Source organism: Borostomias antarcticus (genome assembly GCF_949987555.1).
Source record: "Borostomias antarcticus genome assembly, chromosome: 11".
NCBI lineage: Eukaryota > Metazoa > Chordata > Actinopteri > Stomiiformes > Stomiidae > Borostomias > Borostomias antarcticus.
Genome location: NC_140244.1, coordinates 8,410,769 through 8,430,987, shown reverse-complemented (window position 1 = coordinate 8,430,987; position 20,219 = coordinate 8,410,769). Strand labels below are relative to the sequence as shown.

Here is a 20,219-nt window from a genome sequence, read left to right as displayed (position 1 = left end):
TAGAACCAGACCACCTCCACTAGAACCAGACCACCTCCTCTAGAACCAGACCACCTCCACTAGAACCAGACCACCTCCTCTAGAACCACACCACCTCCACTAGAACCAGACCACCTCCTCTAGAACCACACCACCTCCATTACATCACTACAACCAGATCCTTCCATCTCCATACTAATCCAAGGTCATGGACATGGACAAGGTCACAGACAGTGATGATGACTAAAGATGTCAACTTTGAACTTTGAACTTGAAACGTCATCTACAGTAACAGGTGTTACACCATCACCACTATCAAAACAGCTCCTTATTACGTAAAGGTCATCATTAATACACCGTCCAGTCTCTCCCTCTCTCTCTCTCCCCCACCTCCTCTCTCTTTCTCTCTCTCTCTCCCCCGCCTCCTCTCTCTCTCTCTCTCTCTCTCTCTCTCTCTCTCCCCTGCCTCCTCTCTCTCCCTCTCTCTCTCTCTCTCTCTCTGCCCATCCCAGTGTGTTCCAACAGATGATTTGATCTCATGAATGAATCAGAGAATACAGCGTTATAAACCAGCTGCTCTTCCTCCCTTTCTCGCTGGCTGGTCAGACAGACAGGTGGTCAGACAGACAGGTGATCAGACAGACAGTCGGTCGGTCGGTCCTTTAGTTGGACATCTCTGTCTCTCATATCATGAAGGTCTACTTCTGCAGACTGCCTGCTCAGGACAGGCTGGTGGGAACGCATGGGAACACTCAGCAGCTGGAGGAGAAGGGAGTGTTGAAGCATGGCTAGCAGCATGGCTAGCAGCATGACTAGCAGCATGACTAGCAGCATGGCTAGCAGCATGACCAGCAGCATGACTAGCAGCATGGCTAGCAGCATGACTAGCAGCATGGCTAGCAGCATGACTAGCAGCATGGCTAGCAGCATGGCTAGCAGCATGTTACATTACAGGACTGTTCGACGTTGTCATCATACACAGCAATGTGTCCTGTACTGTAGACCCCCTCCCCCCCCTAGCATCTCCTCACCCAGAGCACTGAGGCACAGCGGGGGTCTCTCAGGAGCGGCTTTAGAACACCAGAGGGCGCACTTGTCAAAGAGAAACACCCAGGACCACACACACACACATACACATTGTGAATTTGGTTTACTTATGGCTTTGAGTGTCAATAGGTTTATGAATTAATGATGTTTTCAGAGCCAGCATTAACTGTATAGTCGAAGCTCTTATAATCATAAGAATAAAGTGCTTTACAACAAAGAAAGTAAGAGTTGAGTACTTCACATAAAAATTGACATTAAAAAAAATGTCGCCTAGGAAAATTAAATGGAAGATAAAATCCAATAAAGTTATAACAGTGAAGTAATCGAAAATTAAATCGATAAAAAATATAATTTAAAAAACACAAAAATGAAACCCACACCTAACCCGAAGTTCCTGTCTCCATTGTCTTGATTAGGCCTAATGTGTCTTTTGCTTCCACCAAAGTGGCCTGCATATTTACAGATTGTAGATCAGCACAACTGTCAATATTGTAATTATTAAACTCAGAATATAGCCTAAGATTACATATAATAACTGTCAAATAATACGTTTAGGTACGTTTAAAGTTGCCTAATGCTCTCTAAGAGTTATTGTGTCATGGGATAGTGACATATTGGTAGTCGACTTCTTGAAGGGTAATATATTGTAGCACCATGGCTTTACGGTAAAGATAGCTCCTACAGAACCTAAATGCAGACGATCTTCTGCCGAAGAGTGGCGTAAAATGCCGATGAACCCCTGTTTGATAGCTATAACAAGCAGGAGCGCACGAGAGAGAATGGGATAGGGATGACGCGCTTTCAAGAATATAACGGAACTGGAGACAAGGTGGCATAAAGGCAGCTGGGCGGATAGCTCAAGTTTAGGCTATTCGTAATAGATTAGATGGGCAAGCTTTTTAAATCTTGTCTACCTGGAGAAGAGTTTAGTTCTGAATAAGATTAACACGGGATTTAAACATGATATAAATGATGGGTTAGATGCACTACCCTTTATCCAGGATAGCACGTAAAGAAGACCAGTTGAAGGTAAGTTTGCTATTGGAGCCTAGGCTACTTTTTCCACATAAAAAGTGTGATTAATTTATAAAATAGTTTGACAGCTGGTATAAAGCCCACATTATGTTTTATATGGTCAGTAACGGTCTGTAACCCACTTTTACATTAACATTCAGATGTGTTGATATCGGCTTCGGCTACTCAATTTAGCCTCGTTGGTGTGTCTATAAATCTTTTTCATACATTGAACGGTGCTGTTTCTCAGTGCTGTGATTTCGGCCTGAAAGCTTATCTGTCCCTCTGAATAATACATTCACATGTAGGCTATGTGAATCCCTTGCGAGTAGATTTACATCGCCTCACTCTACATGTCTATTCTAAGAATTTTGAAAACTAAACTCTTGGCTAAATCGCTCATCTTCAAACGAAACAGTCCAGACCGTGTAGGCTACCATGCGGCTAACTCTGTCCTACTGGCAAAAGCCAATCAGCTGGTGTTGTGGCTACACCTGTTCGTGCGCATTGCTGGCGCGCACGCTCCTCGTTGGGTTCAAATAAAGACTGACTCGTGAGTCTAGGTTCAAAAGGTCAGCACTGTAACCTACATCATTTCAGTCTAGACTAGGGCACTGAATCCACTTTCTCATAATAGTTTGCATTCACTGCTCCCTACTAACACAGTACGTAAAACTGACGGGACACATTGGTGTAATTGTGGTAACTTTGCGACGTCACCAGCAGCGGACCTAGCTGACACCTAGCTGACACTTGCCTTTTCAGTCGCAAAATAACCAAAATAGCCGTCCTCAAGTACACTGTAAGGGAACGTAGCCGCCACTGCTGCTTAAATCCGTAACTACGATGTAATTAAATAACGTGACAATGTGGTTAGATCACAGTCCCAATCTGACTTTATTGGAAATGTGTCACAGTGGGTCAGAACATTTGTAAATTACTTAGGTTTTAAAATAAATTTTGAAGTCATACAGTTACAGAATTGTAATAATGAGGAGAAATCCTGCATGTCTGTTTTGTGTGTAATTTCTCATTTACAGTTAATATTAACACTAAAGATTTGCAGTCTAGGCCTAATAAAAATAATGATAAAAAATATGCCTATAAATAAAGTCCTAATTTTGCAACCTAAATGTGAGCAATGAACGCTGAGCAGTGAACGTAGAATGCAAGGCATTGGGCTACTTTGTTAGGTGAAGTTACACACTCTGTGCCAGTAGGTGGCTGTATGCACATCCGCCACTAAACCCAGCGAAGGAGAAGAAGAACGAGAACGGGTTCCGTTCTGAACAGAAGCGATTGAGAAAGACCAACACGCCCGCGACAACACAGATCTTGTAAGTATCTCAATTTCAATGTATACATTAGTATGTATACATACTATGTATTTTGGTATCGTCCCAGATAAAACACCAACGTTATGTGCAAGCTACCCTATTGTAATGATTATCTATATGCAGATGCTTTCCAATGTTAGCTAACTAGCTAGCCAGCTAACGTGATTAGCCTTTTTCTGTACATGGCTAGCTAAGTAGCCTACGTAAAATTACTCTCGCAATTATTGTTAAAACGTTCGCTTTTGTGTAATTGTAGCTTAAATTATAATGTTGGCTTGGCAACGTGAGAATATTTCAGTTGTGTACACTATAACTTTTATGAAGTGTTGTTGTGGGCCATTGTTTCCTAATTACAGGCTCGCGCGAGCTCCTGCACGTTCGTACTGTTTCATCGCTTGGAATAAAATGTGATAATTAGCTTACTCATTGATTTCGCATTAACCCACGACACCGTTAGTATGTGTTTGTTTTTAGGCATTCATTTTTCCGATTTTAACGTTAACAGAATACAAGAAGCCCCAACAACGGAGCTAGGCTAGCTAGCAGGATTGTTATAGCAGCCATCTTGGCTTTTGGCACGTGGTCCTGTGGAGTGTGCATGTCAGCCAACGAGAGGGTCACCCACCCACTTTCTCTCTCTCTCTCCCTCCCTCTCTCCCCTCCCATGCTCTCAGTTGCCAACCTCCCAGTTCTTGTTTGAACTGAGCAAGAAGCAGGTGAGCGGGGCAGGAAGAGGCGCTAAGACGGGGCCAGGCGTGGCCAGGGGCAGTCCTGGGACAGCACCACAGGCTCTGTGAGTCTTGTTCAGTTGAATGCCCTCATGAGTATTAACAGAAGAGCACCATATCCATATGCACACATACACTCTAACATGTCGCTCTCTCCTCAGCTCAGCCCAATGGTCTCTGATGGTTCTGTCTGGCCAGCCCTGAGGTGGAGAAACACCTGATCATCAATAAAGGCAGGCACACGTAAGTACAAATGCACATACGTTTCCATAGACGGGATAAACAAATGGGAATATTGATATTGAGTTAAATGTTAGCGGTAGACATGTGAGATTCATAAGACGCATCACTGACGCCAGTGACGCCACAATATCAGGGAAATTGAGCAATTGCTTCCCTGTAGTGCAAACTTGCAAGATTCGCTCAGTTATTAACCCTTCTTGCCTTTTTTGTTGTTGGTTTTCTCTCTCCTCCTTCCTCTCTGTGCAGTTCTCCTGTGTGCTGAGCCGCTATCCCATGTATTGCCACTGATGACAGGGTAGAGCTCAGCCCCATGCAGAAGTGAGTGATGAGGAGAGGGAAGATCATTTTCCCGTTTTTTTTCCCTCCAGTTTTAGGAACCGTCTCAAGAATGTGTTCCCCACTTTTATGCCTTTAAATCAGGGTTGGAGTATTCCAGGTGTTTGGCCATGGCCATGAACACCAGTAGAGGAGGGAACCAAGTGTCTCATTCTCTCTCCACAGTTGTGTGGTTGTAACCCCCCACTAGCTACATATTCATTCAATCTTTATTTAACCTCGTGAATCAATTGAGAGTAAGCTCTCATTTACAATGACGTATAATCACTCTATATTTGAACTTGTACTACAGGTGAGATAATCCTTTTTAATGGTCTCTCTCATTCGCTCTCCTAGCTGTGATGTTAGAGTTGTGCAAGACTTGGGTGTTCTCCTGCTCTGAGTGCCCATTCTCCTATACCTCCCAGATCTACCTCCACAAGCACATCAAGAGGAGCCATGACAACCTCTGTCTCTGCTGAGGAACACACAGAGCATTATGAAGTAGCCAGTGCCTTGGCGAAGGTGTTTGAGCAGCAGTCATCAATGGATTAACTCCCAAGACACAAGGGAGAGACAGCGCAACACACGCTATGACTCCAGTGACGAAGGTAATATAATAAAGTGCATTCAACAGTCCCAAAAGAGTACTACTTGAGTTGACTAATCTGAGCTAATTTACCTCTACTATATGTTCCAGTGCCCAGGCAGCCGGTCGGCAGAACTCAGACCAGACCAGCTATGCCAGGTGCCAGAGCCGGAAGGCCTGCTCTGCCAGTTTTCAATGCAGGTATCCATGCATGTTTGTGTTGGTGAAATGTCTATGCATATTTGCACACTTACAGTTAACTCAGGACTTTCGGAAGACTCATGTACTCTGTTCACTAATTCGCTCATCTCACATCTCACTACTCGGCAGTAGATGTTCATCGCCCGGGTCCTTTGAGCCAAGGCGCTGTGAGCCCAGGCCCTTCAGCCCTTCAGACGTCCAGGCACGAGCAGCATGCATCAGCGATTAGCACCCAGACCAGGTCAGGGTCTGACATGTCTCATGTCGAGTTGATTCTTCCCCTTATGCCAGAATCACTACGCCGCCAGCACCATAGTTTCCTGCTCATCCCTTTATCCTCTGGTTTTCAGGTAGTTCTCTGATGCCATCGCCTGTGAGACCAACAGCTCCAGCTGTGTTGCCATCAAGCTCTGCAGATGCTGGTATGCTGAATTTTGTGAACTACTTCATGCTGCATGTAGGGATATACTTTGAGCTGAATATCCATTATGGGACCGTACAATTACTTATAGCCACATCTGTGTTTAATATCCAGACTTCCAGAGGATGATGTGTCAGCAGTTCTCCAGCGTCATGCAGAGTCTGAGGGAGATGGCACAGACAATGATGAGGCTGGAGCAGAGACTGTCCGGCGAGTCTGCAGACAGCTATGGGGGAGCAGTACTGGATGACCTGCACCCTGCTAAAACGGAGGAGGAGCTGCTGGTCTTGGAGGAGCAGCTGAAGGACAAGGATCATCAAAGGAAGATGGTGAGTAACTTCAGGGCAGAACTTTGTTCCTTATTTTTGCAGGGAAGTGTTAAGGAAATGTAAAAGTAAATGATTGTCTTTATGTTTTGCAGACACGATATCTGAGTTCCATTGGCGGCAAAGATCTGCCAGATGTGGTCCGGCGGGTGCTGTCAGCCATTGCCATACACAGAGTGTGGTGTGTCTACAGCGTCCATGGGAAGAGGGGGAAGAAGCCTCTGAAGAATATGACCCTCTACAATGTCATATTACGTAAGGGATTGTTCATATTTTCGCAAAATAATACATTGTCTTTGCTTCATGCCATGTGCATTGAAACCATTCCCTTTTTGGTTAAAAGGTGCAGTTATGGCCTGTAAGCCAAGCACCACTGTGACGGAGGTGTCTGCCCAGCTGCAGGAGATGCTGAAACATGCCCCTGCTCGATGCAAAAAGGTATGTGATGTCAGGCAGTTAATTTTCTCGTATCCAGTGACATGGCACGCTTCCAATGAACGTATGCGACTTGCTTTTACAGCCATTTCATTATGTCCTTAGGCATCTGATCCAGCCCAGCTGACCTCCCCAGCCCAGCCCCTGACCGCAGCTCCAGCCCTGACCACAGTGGAGTATTCAGATGAGGATGACCTCTTCTGCCCAGACCCTCGATTCAGATGTGGGTGACCCCCAGCTCGTCTCCCTAAACCTGCCTTTCCAGCCTGCCAGGATGGATGCCTTTTTTGTAAATAGATTTTGTAAATTTTAACCTTTTTTTGTGGGATACAACGGTCTGTTCCCGGTCTGCCTGCCACAGAATGCGCACTGTTTCATTTTTGTTTTTAGAACTTTTGCAATTGTCAGATAATGGGTTGCTAGCCAGAGCTTGTACATGCTTTTTTTTTGCTTTTCTGGCTATGCGTAATGTGACAGACCGTAAACCTCATCCTTGTAAATATGTATACTTTTAATTTGTAATGTACTTTGTGTAATAAAATGTTCTAAACTGTTAATGGTGTTCAGTCTTATATTGGTTTGTATCATAATGCTTGCTGCTATATCCCCATATAGCATTAATTCGTTTTTGAACTGGTAAATGCTAAATATAGCCAGTGGTACTGCAAATGCTAAATGTAGCCAGTGGTCAGTAAGTGACCATATTTGCACCGTGCGAAAAAGACGTGCAGACCAAGTCATATAAATACCTGTAAATCTAGTGTCAGCCAGGTGAGTTTATGACGGAGGTTCCTGCCCACGTGATCACGTGCGTTCTTTGCACGCGGCCGCAACTTCGGAATGACGTGTCGTTCTTACGTAGCGTCTACGAAACGGCAGATCTCGCGTTTCCGTAAATGGCCGCGTAATTTCCGCACGCGGCGCACACGAATCGTCACCTATAGCGGCCGTATGTCGAACGTTCGCGCAACCTGCGTGTGTTAGTAGGGTAAGAACCCTCTATCAGGCCTATTTCCAATGACCTTAGGATACCAGCGGTGATTCCACATCGCTTTGGTTACATTGTACACATTAATCTGAGTTCATCCATCTCGGTTCTCTGTTACTAGACGTCAAACAGGCAGCTGCGCGTGAAGAAGAGGGCAGCGCGCCGCAGCGCGTGAGACCGTTCAGTGTCACAGGTGTGAGGGACACGCACGCACGCACGCACGGCACCACCATGTAGTCGCTGGTGATATCTGTCAATAAGTTACGTGTCTCTATCAGTGTGTATCTATGAGGAAAACGTTTGTTCAAGAGTGGAGAATTAGGTCAAAAGTGGCTTAATCCACATTACATTACATTAGGCTACAGTCATTTAGCAGACATTTTTATCCAAAGCGACTTACAATAGTCGCATTTAACGTGGGAAGTCAGTGTAACTACTCACCAGAACTCACAAGTGTATCTCATTTCTAAACAAGTGCATAATCTAGTGCTAAAGGTAAAGTGCAGAGTAGCAAACTAATACAATATAGGTGCTTAAGAGGGAAGATTCTGGTGGGCTAATACTTTTTGAGTTTTGTGCCTGCAGCGAAAGATGGGCAGCGACTGGGCAGTTGGTTCCACCACCGCGGGTCCAGGACAGAGAAAAGCTGACCGTGTCGATCGACCGCAGGGGCCTCGGAGTGACAGGGAAACCAGTTGCTCCGAGGTAGCAGAGCGTAGTGGTTGGGCGGGGGTGTAGGGCTTGACCATGGCCTGGGGGTAGGAGGGGGCTGTTCCTGTCATTGTCCTGTAGGCTAGTACCAGAGTTTTAAACTGGAATGTGAGCAGATGGGGCACCATCAACTTGCCCATCTATTCCAGTATGGCCTTCACAAAGCTACGGAGGTCTCTGCTCTTTTGTTTTGACGGGTTCAAACTTGGGGTCAAGCTCTCCCATACCCACTGGCCTTCATGATCTAAACAGACCATCTCTCCAGGAGGGGTGTGTGAGTATTAGGGAACAGGAGCCTGGTGTGAAGTGTTCTGTGTCTGAAGACAGCGAGAGTGTGTGTAATCTCTTTAGTTTGTGTCTGCAGAGACCTGGACAGCCTACTGGGTAACTGACTGCTTCACCTATGGAAGCGTATTCCTCACTAAATACAATACAATACAATTCACTGAATTTACCTTGTTTTATCTTTCTCAGAAGCTCTCAGTTTATTTATTTATTTATTTTATTCAACCTATGAGGCAGACATAGCGACAGCTCTCTGGTTATTTTGGTGAGTGAGTGAATGAGAGGGCCCATAGTGATAATTCTGTTTATTTCAGAGAGGGGAGGGGGTCATAGTGATAAACGTGTGTTTATTTCAGAGAGGGGAGGGGGTCATAGTGATAAACGTGTGTTTATTTCAGAGAGGGGAGGGGGCCATAGTGATCGTTGTGTGTTTATTTCAGAGAGGGGAGGGGGCCATAGTGATGAAAGTGTTTATTTCAGAGAGGGAGGGGCCATAGTGATGAAAGTGTTTATTTCAGCGGGGGAGGGGTCATAGTGATCGTTGTGTGTTTATTTCAGCGGGGGAGGGGGTCATAGTGATCGTTGTGTGTTTATTTCAGCGGGGGAGGGGGCCATAGTGATCGTTGTGTGTTTATTTCAGCGGGGGAGGGGGCAGTGATAAACATGTGTTTATTTCAGCGGGGGAGGGGCCTTGGCCAGCATGGTGCAGCGGACCATCCCCGGCTGGACCCCGGACCTCGAGGACCCCCTGGTGCACATCAACGTGGGGGGCCTGAAGCGTAGCTTGTGCTCCAGCACGCTGCGGAGGTTTCCGGACACGCGACTCGGCCGCCTGCTGGTGTGCGAGTCTGAGGAGGCCATCCTGCAGGTGTGTGACGACTACGACGTCCAGCAGGGGGAGTTCTACTTCGACAGGAACCCCGGCCTGTTCCCCTACGTCCTGCACTTCTACCACACGGGCAAGCTGCACATCATGGAGGAGCTCTGCGTCTTCTCCTTCAGCCAGGTATGTTACTCCTTCAGACAGGTATGTCTCCTCCTCCTTCAGACAGGTAGGTCTCCTCCTTCAGACAGGTATGTCTCCTCCTTCAGACAGGTGTGTCTCATCCTCCTTCAGACAGGTATGTCTCCTCCTTCAGACAGGTATGTCTCCTCCTTCAGACAGGTGTGTCTCCTCCTCCTTCAGACAGGTATGTCTCCTCCTTCAGACAGGTATGTCTCCTCCTTCAGACAGGTGTGTCTCCTCCTTCAGACAGGTGTGTCTCCTCCTCCTTCAGACAGGTATGCCTCCTCCTTCAGACAGGTATACCTCCTCCTTCAGACAGGTATGTCTCCTCCTTCAGACAGGTGTGTCTCCTCCTTCAGACAGGTATCTGTGTCTCCTCCTTCAGACAGGTGTGTCTCCTCCTTCAGACAGGTATGTCTCCTCCTTCAGACAGGTAGGGGGGGTAGACTGAGGAAAGGTGAAGAGAGGGAGGGAGGTAGAGAGAGAAGGAGAGAGGTAGTAGTGGGTTGGAGGGAGAGAGCTGATAAAGAGAGGTATCCAAGAGGTGAGAGAGCTGGGTCGGTTACAGAAAGGTTGCTGGTTTGAATCTCGAAAAGGGCATTTTAAAAAAGTGGGAGTTGCCAAGACATGGAGCCTCACAGCTTCTGGCCGCTCTCCAGCAAGAGAGATGAAGGAGGAGCGTAGCTGACCCTGCGCTCTCCAGCAAGAGAGATGAAGGAGGAGCGTAGCTGACCCTGCGCTCTCCAGCAAGAGAGATGAAGGAGGAGCGTAGCTGACCCTGCGCTCTCCAGCAAGAGAGATGAAGGAGGAGCGTAGCTGACCCTGCGCTCTCCAGCAAGAGAGATGAAGGAGGAGCGTAGCTGACCCTGTGTCTCCAGCAAGAGAGATGAGGAGGAGCAGCGTAGCTGACCCTGCGCTCTCCAGCAAGAGAGATGAGAAGGAGGAGCGTAGCTGACCCTGCGCTCTCAAGCAAGAGAGATGAGAAGGAGCAGCGTAGCTGACCCTACGCTCTCAAGCAAGAGAGATGAGAAGGAGCAGCGTAGCTGACCCTACGCTCTCCAGCAAGAGAGATGAGGAGGAGCAGCGTAGCTGACCCTGCGCTCTCCAGCAAGAGAGATGAGGAGGAGCAGCGTAGCTGACCCTGCGCTCTCCAGCAAGAGAGATGAGGAGGAGCAGCGTAGCTGACCCTGCGCTCTCCAGCAAGAGAGATGAGGAGGAGGAGCGTAGCTGACCCTGCGCTCTCCAGCAAGAGAGATGAGGAGGAGCAGCGTAGCTGACCCTGCGCTCTCCAGCAAGAGAGATAGAATGTCTTCCTTCTTGTAGCAGATATAATAACCTCTTCCTCCCCTCCTCTCTCCTCCTCCCCTCCTCTCTCCTCCATCCCACTCCTCCCCTCCTCTCTCCTCCTCCCCTCCTCTCTCCTCCACCCCTCCTCTCTCCTCCTCCATCCCTCCCTCCCCTCCCCTCCGCTCCCCCAGGAGATCGAGTACTGGGGCATCAACGAGTTCTTCCTGGACAGCTGCTGCAGCTACCGTTACCATGACCGCAAGCTAGAAAGCCGTCCCCGGCGCTGGGACGAGGAGAGCGAGGTGAGCAGCGTGGACTCGTCCGTGGACGAGATCTCCCACGTCAACAACGACATCCTCCACTTCCAGGTGAGCCAGAACGGGGAATCTAAATCATATCTATTCAGATCTTCAAAACCAGCATCCAATAAGAGGCTGTGTTCAGATTCACTGAGTCAAAGATCTGAATGAATGAGGAACACTGTGGGGGGGTGGGGGCTCAAACTGTGGAAAAACAAGATCTGAACGGGATAAAGGTCTGATTCTACACCCGTCCTCTCCTGCACTCCCCCCCTGACCCACCTGCCCTGACCCTCTCCACACTGACCCACCTGCCCTGACCCACCTGCCCTGACCCCCTCCACCCTGACCCACCTGCCCTGACCCCCTCCACCCTGACCCCCTCCATCCTGACCCCCTCCTCCCTGACCCACCTGCCCTGACCCCCTCCACCCTGACCCCCTACACCCTGACCCACCTGCCCTGACCCCCTCCACCCTGACCCACCTGCCCTGACCCCCTCCACCCTGACCCCCTCCATCCTGACCCCCTCCACCCTGACCCACCTGCCCTGACCCCCTCCACCCTGACCCCCTACACCCTGACCCACCTGCCCTGACCCCCTCCACCCTGACCCACCTGCCCTGACCCCCTCCACCCTGACCCCCTCCACCCTGACCCACCTGCCCTGACCCCCTCCACCCTGACCCACCTGCCCTGCCCCCCTCCACCCTGACCCCCTCCACCCTGACCCCCTCATTCCTGCCCCCCTGCCCTGCAGGAGATGCGTTGTGGCGGGCTGAGGAAGTGCCTGTGGCTGACCCTGGAGAACCCTGGCTACTCCATCCCCTCCAAGCTCTTCAGCCTGCTGTCCATCAGCGTGGTCCTCACCTCCATCTCCGCCATGTGCATCAACAGCCTCCCAGAGTACCAGAGCTTCCAGCCAGACGGCAAGCTGCTGGAGGACCCAACAATGCAGACCCTGGAGGTCAGTCTATACCTCATCCATCCATCCATCCATCCATCCATCCATCCATCCATCCATCCATCCATCCATCCATCCATCCATCCATCCATCCATCCATCCATCCATCCATCCATCCATCCATCCATCCATCCATCCATCCATCCACCCACCCACCCACCCACCCACCCACCCATCCCTCCCTCCCTCCCTCCCTCCCTCCCTCCCTCCCTCCCTCCCTCCATCCATCTTTATACAGAAAATGTATTGGTGTGCTTTTGCTTCTTAATCTTCAATCTTTAATGCATCTTTACTAATGTCAGGTTCTGTGCACCTGCTGGTTCACCTTCGAGGTCGTCACGCGCATGCTGCTGGCGCCCAACCACAGGAGGTTCTTCCGCCACCCTCTGAACATCATCGACATCTTCTCCGTGCTGCCCATCTACATCACGCTGGGGCTGGGCCTGGCCATGGGCAGTGACTCAGAGCTGGGGGAACTGGGCCGGCTGGTGCAGGTGTTGAGACTGATGAGGATCTTCAGAGTTCTGAAACTGGCCAGACACTCCACGGGGCTGCGCTCGCTGGGGGCTACGCTACGGGTACGCAAAACAAACACTGTTAGCTTGGAGCTACGCTACGGGTACGCAAAACTAACACTGTTAGCTTGGAGCTACGCTACGGGTACGCAAAACAAACACTGTTAGCTTGGAGCTACGCTACAAGTAGGCAACAACAACACTGTCACTGTCAGGTTCTTCTTCTTCTTCTTCCTCTTCTTCTTCTTCTTCTTTTTCTCCTTCTTCTTCTTCTTCTTCTTCTTCTTCTTCGAGGTATTATGAGTAGATAACACCAACATTGCTAAGAGTTCCAAAAGACTTCTGTTGTGAGAGATCCTCTGAGAACCCGCTTGTTCTAGCTGAACCATAAATGGCTCTAGAAAGAACCTTTGTTGGATGTAATGGTTCTAGCTGGAGCCAAAAGGGGCACCTGGCTGTTTTGTCCTGTATGTAGCCGGCCACTGATAAGGTCACCAGACATACTACAGTGCACTAAGAAAATCTACTACTATGTAACTATGAACAGCATGGATCACATCATGTCCTATTAAATATAATTTACTATAGAACTCTCATACACAATAGTACAGTACCATATCACATGACATGTAAAATATCAGTTATCATTACGAATATCTGTCCTTTCAGAACAGGATCCTATTATATTACTAGTTTACTCTGAGTGGAAAAGATCATTACATGACAAAATATCATGTTTCAAGATATTGTGGACATATATTTTCATCCAGGTTGTTGAAGGAGGGCTTCTCTGGTATCGCTGTGGAGATACAGGTTGTTGAAGGAGGGCTTCTCTGGTATCGCTGGAGGTCCCCTGAGGAGCAGAGGGTTTCAGAGCATCTGATCCCAGTCTGTAGACGACCGCGGTGACTCTGCTGTAATCCTCTGCTGCTCTGGGACCCGCTCTCACATTATAGGCTACTGCTTTATTTGCTGCTATTAAACCAAGACAAGGTTCAAGGTTCGGCTTTATTTGTCTCCCGAAGGAGAAATTTGTCTTGGAGTCAAAAAGGCTAAAAGCTGCAGTACAAGAATACAAAAGACAACATACAAGATACAAAAAACGGTACATATGACACACAGACTGACTGATTGAGGTAGTTACAGGTAGTTACAGACATTTGTCTCAGTGCAACAACGCAGTGCAAGTGCAGTACAGTGCAATACTATAAATACACAACCCAGTACGATACAGGAAACAAAAGCCACACTCTTCTGGCTCCCCGGATGTCTCTTCACACACAATCAGTCTGTCAACCATGATGTCCATCTCTGTGTATTAGTCTGTCCTGTGCTTTGTGTCTGTCACTGCCGTACAGTTTGGGATGTTTTAGTCTCGCGTAGCCAAACCTGTCTCCACACTTCCTTTACGCTGTGCCAGCGCTGGAGAACGGTCTGGCTGGACTCTACCATTCAGGGATAGGGGGGAAAACGCAGTATTTCTTTAAATCAATTACAATCATCCTCGTCGGAGCGGTTGCTTAATTGTTGTTTCACGTAGTCTGGATTAGCCGACCACATGAATCGACGCCACTGATTGGGCAGTAATAATCTAATGACAAGGCTTATCCCCAAAACCTACATCAGTTGAGTCAGACTTGTTATATGTATAAGAAACAAGTACCATGTACAACCTGTCGTCCATTTTGTGCAGCTTGCATATCCAGTTAGAATCTGTCCTCCATTTTGTGTCTGTGGCTCTAGCACAGTTACCGGGAGGTGGGCATCCTGCTGCTCTACCTGGCAGTGGGCGTGTCCGTGTTCTCGGGGATGGCGTACACAGCGGAGTATGAGGAGGACGTCGGCATGGATACCATCCCAGCCTGCTGGTGGTGGGGCACCGTCTCCATGACCACCGTGGGCTACGGAGACGTGGTTCCCGTGACGGTGGCGGGCAAGCTGGCCGCCTGCGGCTGCATTCTGGGAGGCACCCTGGTGGTGGCGCTGCCCATCACCATCATCTTCAACAAGTTCTCCCACTTCTACCGCCGGCAGAAGGCCCTGGAGGCCTCGGTCAGGAACAACAACACGAGGGTCCGGGTGCACAGTGAGGAAGAGGAGGAGGAGGAAGAGGAGGAGGAGAAGGAGAGGGATAGCCAGTGTCTGGATGATGATGATGATAATGATGAAAGTCCTGATGAGGAAGAGGGAGGGGTGGTGAACTACAGCTATGTGGACCATCCTCCACCCATCTAGAGGAAGAAGGTCGTGGGTCAACTCTGCTCCTCTGGACAGACAGGTCCACACCGGTGGGAGCACCGTGGACATGAACTGACCGTATGAACCCTTCAAATTGTGTTTCCTGTTTCCTGTCCTGTCTTAATACTACCTGACTGGCAATAGAGTCTGGTCTCATGTCTGTGTGCTTCAGCCATGTACAGGGATGTGACGAGGAGCCCTGCCTGTGTGTGTGCTTCAGCCATGTACAGGGATGTGACGAGGAGCCCTGCCTGTGTGTGTGCCTCCTCCTTGAAACCAGGGAAATGTTCTGTGGTCCAATGGTAGATGTTTGGGTCTCTTTGGGGAAGGTGGATCCACATACAGGGAGCTTAGCAGCTTTATTCAGTACATACATGGCAGGAAAGCTATTCCCCTGTCGTAGAATCTCAAATTATACTGGGCTAAAATGAAATTTGAGTGAAAATACACACTGGCTCTAAGCTGGCCACCCCTTCTGCTTCAAGCCCAAATGTCATTCTCAGATTATTACGAGGGTCTTTTGGTCTAACGGCAGACTTGGGGAGCAGCCTACCGGCCACACAAGCCCCCGTAGCTCTGCTTCACCTGATCTGATTTCCCTGGTGAACGTTACTCTTGCATCCACTCAAACAACACAGTAACACAGCAACACAATTACCCAACACAGAATACAAACAGCACAGTATACACAGCAACACAGTTACCCAACACAGGATACAAACAACACAGTAACACAGCAAAACAGTTACCCAACACAGGATATAAACAACACAGTAACACAGCAACACAGTTACCCAACACAGGATATAAACAACACAGTAACACAGCAACACAGTTACCCAACACAGGATATAAACAACACAGTAACACAGCAACACAGTTACCCAACACAGGATATAAACAACACAGTAACACAGCAACACAGTTACCCAACACAGGATACAAACAACACAGTAACACAGCAACACAGTTACCCAACACAGGATATAAACAACACAGTAACACAGCAACACAGTTACCCAACACAGGATATAAACAACACAGTAACACAGCAACACAGTTACCCAACACAGGATACAAACAACACAGTATACACAGCAACATAGTTACCCAACACAGGATACAAACAACACAGTAACACAGCAACACAATTACCCAACACAGGCGCAATAGACACTGAAGACTTGCATTGCTTCAGTATAACTTTGTTTCAGTGTCCACTATTGCCCCACCTTGCCAGTCTCCCCCTGCAGAGAAGTGTCAGACCTGTCACTCTGCTGATCACACAGAGCACAGCGAGGACACCACAGGGAGGTTCAGTGTCTCTGTGTCCCTGATCTCATATGCAGGCCGAGGTGAAGGTTAAGGTCAGGGGTCGATGTCTTTTCAGTGAATAAATGATACATGAATAAAGTTACAGACCTGTGTGCTCATTTGAATCACTCTGAACAGTAGATGTCAGACTGCATGGATAGATGGAGAGACTGACTGGAGAAGATGGACAGTGCGCAGACTGGAGAAGATGGACAGTGCGCAGACTGGGGAAGATGGACAGTGTGCAGACTGGAGAAGATGGACAGTGCGCAGACTGGAGAAGATGGACAGTGCGCAGACTGGGGAAGATGGACAGTGCGCAGACTGGAGAAGATGGACAGTGCGCAGACTGCAGAAGATGGACAGTGTGCGCAGACTGGGGAAGATGGACAGTGCACACACACTTGCTAGAGATTGTTGAGGCCTTCAGCAAGGATGAGAGGACAGTTTTGTTTGGACTGAACTAGACACCAACCTCCAGACCGCTCAGAGGAGCCAGGGATAAGATTCCTAGAGCTATCTTATTAAAAATTCATCTTTTCTATTTTGGCCAACAGCAGACAGGAGAGAGTGGAATCAATCGTGATAAACCTCCATGTTTATAAAGAAGTGCAAAAACATTGTTGTTGGCCCTTTCTCTGGTCAAGTGAGAGAAATGATGGTGTCTAACCCTGCAACTCTACCCCAACGTGTTGCTACAGCGTTCTCAGTCCTGGTTAAATAAAGGCTCAACAGAAATGAAATAAAACACAAACACTAGAACCTCAGGGAGATCCATAATGTAGACATGTTATGGGTCTCCCTGAAAATCTAGTGTGCTTGTTTCTGTTATAGTATACAAGTTCATGTTTAGTATAGAGTATAGTTGCAATACAAAATAAAACTTAGTTGTGTACTTCAAGTTAACTACTCTTGCACCCAAAGATTACTTGAAGTATACTTTAATAAACAAAAATTGAGCCTGTATTACATAATAGTAAACTGACAGTATATATTTAAATTTACTTGCAGTATACTTCAAAGTACTTTAATAAATTAAAAGTGGGCTAATTTAGTCCCAACAAGTATTGAAATAGTACACTCAAAAGTATCATACATAGTACATACTACATAAAGTATACTTGGGGAATATACTTGAACTTTACCTAAGTTGACTAATGAACTTTAAGCACTTTTTTGGTAAGGGATTTCTCAGGGAGAAGCGCGTCTCCTGGTAGGAGAGAGGGGGAACCAGTGTCTCCTGGTAGCAGAGAGGGGGAACCAGAGTGTCTCCTGGTAGGAGAGAGGGGGAACCAGAGACCAGAGTGTCTCCTGGTAGGAGAGAGGGGGAACCAGTGTCTCCTGGTAGGAGAGAGGGGGAACCAGAGTGTCTCCTGGTAGCAGAGAGGGGGAACCAGAGTGTCTCCTGGTAGCAGAGAGGGGGAACCAGAGTGTCCTGGTAGGAGAGAGGGGGAACCAGAGACCAGAGTGTCTCCTGGTAGGAGAGAGGGGGAACCAGTGTCTCCTGGTAGGAGAGAGGGGGAACCAGAGTGTCTCCTGGTAGCAGAGAGGGGGAACCAGAGTGTCTCCTGGTAGCAGAGAGGGGGAACCAGTGTCTCCTGGTAGGAGAGAGGGGGAACCAGAGACCAGAGTGTCTCCTGGTAGCAGAGAGGGGGAACCAGAGTGTCTCCTGGTAGCAGAGAGGGGGAACCAGAGCGTGTCTCCTGGTAGCAGAGAGGGGGAACAAGAGTGTCTCCTGGTAGGAGAGAGGAGAAACCAGTGTCTCCTGGTAGGAGAGAGGGGGAACCAGAGTGTCTCCTGGTAGGAGATAGGGGGAACCAGAGTGTCTCCTGGTAGCAGAGAGGGGGAACCAGAGTGTCACCTGGTAGCAGAGAGGGGGAACCAGAGTGTCTCCTGGTAGCAGAGAGGGGGAACCAGAGACCAGAGTGTCTCCTGGTAGCAGAGAGGGGGAACCAGAGTGTCACCTGGTAGCAGAGAGGGGGAACCAGAGTGTCTCCTGGTAGCAGAGAGGGGGAACCAGAGTGTCACCTGGTAGCAGAGAGGGGGAACCAGAGTGTCTCCTGGTAGGAGAGATCAGAGACGGCTGAACCTGGTATATTAGAGGACATGCTAGAGGATCAATGAGAAACATGACCATGGCTACAGCATCACGACATTCAAACTCCTTAAATCATTTTTATTTTATTAATAAGCACACAACAAACTAACCCTGAGTCGCTTGAAGAGCACTTGATTTGGAGCGGCTCTTCATACATGGTCTTGAGGATGTTCAACTGTCATCCATCCATCCATCCTCCAACCTCAACACTAACCCTATCAACTGAACCATTATACTTGCTGTTGGTAGTTTGTTGATTGAGTTTGTGTATCTGTACATTTAAAGGGCCACACTTAATCAAGTGTTTGCACAACCATATACATTCCACGCATCACATGTATGACAAACACAACATGTTTCTCCTGATCCTCCCACTGTTCTGTAACCTCTTCCCTATATATAAAAACAACTGTCCCACATGTAATGAATGAATACCAAAAGTTTGAACGAATATAAACATAAGTACAAGCTGTTGTGGAATGTTGAGGCTGCATTGGGAACAGAAAGAGGGTGGAGCCTGTTGAGGAATTTACATCCAAACACCTTAAACCTTTGTCCTCTCACTTCTCTTGTAATTCATCACCTCCCCCCAAATATTCACATAGCTGTGCTAACATACAAAATGGCTTCCAGAAGGCCATCTGTCTGCTCCAGAATAACCATCCTTTGTCCCTTTGTCCCTCTTAGAAACTACCGCCTTTTTCTCATGTCACATGTCTTTACTCTTGGCCACGCCTGCCATTTCATATGTACAATGGAGTAGCCAATCACATCCTGGAAGCACCGTACCTTTGTTTTGATTGCATATAAGGCACAGCAAAACCCATGAAGGCTCACTTCGCTGACGAAACCACCCTTGTTGCGTTTTCAGGAAGTCCTTGCGCTCGTATTGTTTTTCACAATAAACCAGACTTAACCTTTTGAACGAATCTTGGTAAATCCTTTTGACTAGATCAGTTAAAATACTATCACAGTTGGCGACGGGGATGGGATCTACTGCCGTGGGGTTCGCCTGGAGTGGAACCAAAGGACGCAGACGTGCGGAGCGGTAGCCGCTCTGGAACTTCTCTCTTTGCGTCTATGCGCATTGGTTCGGAGAGGTCCGCCGTTGGTTCCACTCGGCTAAAACTCACGGTACGTTGAAAAACGAATCTTTTATGCTTGTTATTTGCCATGGTTTTGGTTCAGCTTGTGTTGGTCTGGATTATTGAAAACAGAAACCCCGGCGTGGGTATTTTATAAGTAAGTAACTATCCAAGGAGATGTGAACAGCAATAGATATTTATATCGTATTGTCCTTTGACTTCGTCCTTGTTTCGTTACGAGGGTATAAGCAGTTCAGAAGAAGTGTGAGTTTTTGGTCTAATACGCCAAAGAGTTGGCACAGAACGTGTTTCCCTTTGGCCGGTCGCGGGTGAAATTAAAACCGCAGAGATGTTTCCTACCGAGGGTAGGGCGCGCATTGTTGATGTTTCGTTTCAGAACGATACCAACTAGCTTAAGCCTCATTGTTGATGTTTCGTTTCAGAACGATACCAACTAGCTTAAGCCCCGTTTGTTGATGTTTCGTGTTAGCACGATTGCCAACCAGCTTCGAAGTGATTGTTGATGTTTCGTTGAAGAACGATTACCAACAGATGTAGCTACGGGAGTGATTGGGTTTTCCAATCCGCGTTTCTGGGAGAAACGTTTTCCCCTTTGATCCCGGGTGGTTTGGTAAACCTAACGAGCGTTAGCTTTGACCAAGTGGCTGTACAGTGTTTGGTGGACCTAAACTAGGTTTAGCCTTGACCAAGTTGCTGGTGCAGCCGGGCATGCTTGTTGTAACGTGGGCCTTTGTTTCGTCTTATGTGTTCTCTGTTTGAGCCTCGGCTCTTGC

At 48.1% G+C, this 20,219-nt stretch overlaps 2 protein-coding genes across 3 annotated transcripts; both read left to right on the top strand.

The window, feature by feature from the left end:
* The first annotated feature begins 3,007 nt into the window (after positions 1-3,007).
* Positions 3,008-7,069, top strand: LOC311315647 (uncharacterized protein). Of its 2 annotated transcripts, none has more exons than XM_084446348.1 (12): positions 3,008-3,377; positions 4,052-4,170; positions 4,267-4,348; positions 4,595-4,666; positions 5,092-5,274; positions 5,364-5,453; positions 5,586-5,694; positions 5,804-5,875; positions 5,989-6,203; positions 6,296-6,455; positions 6,544-6,638; positions 6,741-7,069. In XM_084446348.1, exons 7-12 carry the CDS (start codon positions 5,667-5,669, stop codon positions 6,864-6,866), a joined length of 696 nt encoding a protein of 231 aa, XP_084302474.1. In that variant the 5' UTR covers positions 3,008-3,377; positions 4,052-4,170; positions 4,267-4,348; positions 4,595-4,666; positions 5,092-5,274; positions 5,364-5,453; positions 5,586-5,666; the 3' UTR covers positions 6,867-7,069. The 2 variants fall into 2 exon arrangements, with proteins under 2 accessions (XP_084302474.1, XP_084302473.1); XM_084446347.1 differs by having other exon boundaries at positions 5,583-5,694.
* A 2,250-nt stretch (positions 7,070-9,319) lies between these two features.
* Positions 9,320-14,925, top strand: LOC311315177 (delayed-rectifier potassium channel regulatory subunit KCNS2; the record flags this gene model as incomplete). The annotated part of the gene is made up of 5 exons (XM_084445777.1): positions 9,320-9,625; positions 11,104-11,280; positions 11,972-12,178; positions 12,478-12,753; positions 14,434-14,925. The coding sequence occupies 5 exons, from the start codon at positions 9,320-9,322 to the stop codon at positions 14,923-14,925; spliced, it is 1,458 nt and encodes a 485-aa protein (XP_084301903.1).
* Positions 14,926-20,219: the final 5,294 nt, after the last annotated feature.

Coding starts and splice junctions, on each gene's coding strand:
- LOC311315647 (XM_084446348.1), top strand. CDS start 5,667: ATGCATCAGCGATTAGCACCCAGACCAG. Junction 6,456..6,543: donor CCTCTACAATGTCATATTAC/GTAAGGGATTGT, acceptor TTTGGTTAAAAG/GTGCAGTTATGGCCTGTAAG. Junction 6,639..6,740: donor CCCCTGCTCGATGCAAAAAG/GTATGTGATGTC, acceptor TTATGTCCTTAG/GCATCTGATCCAGCCCAGCT.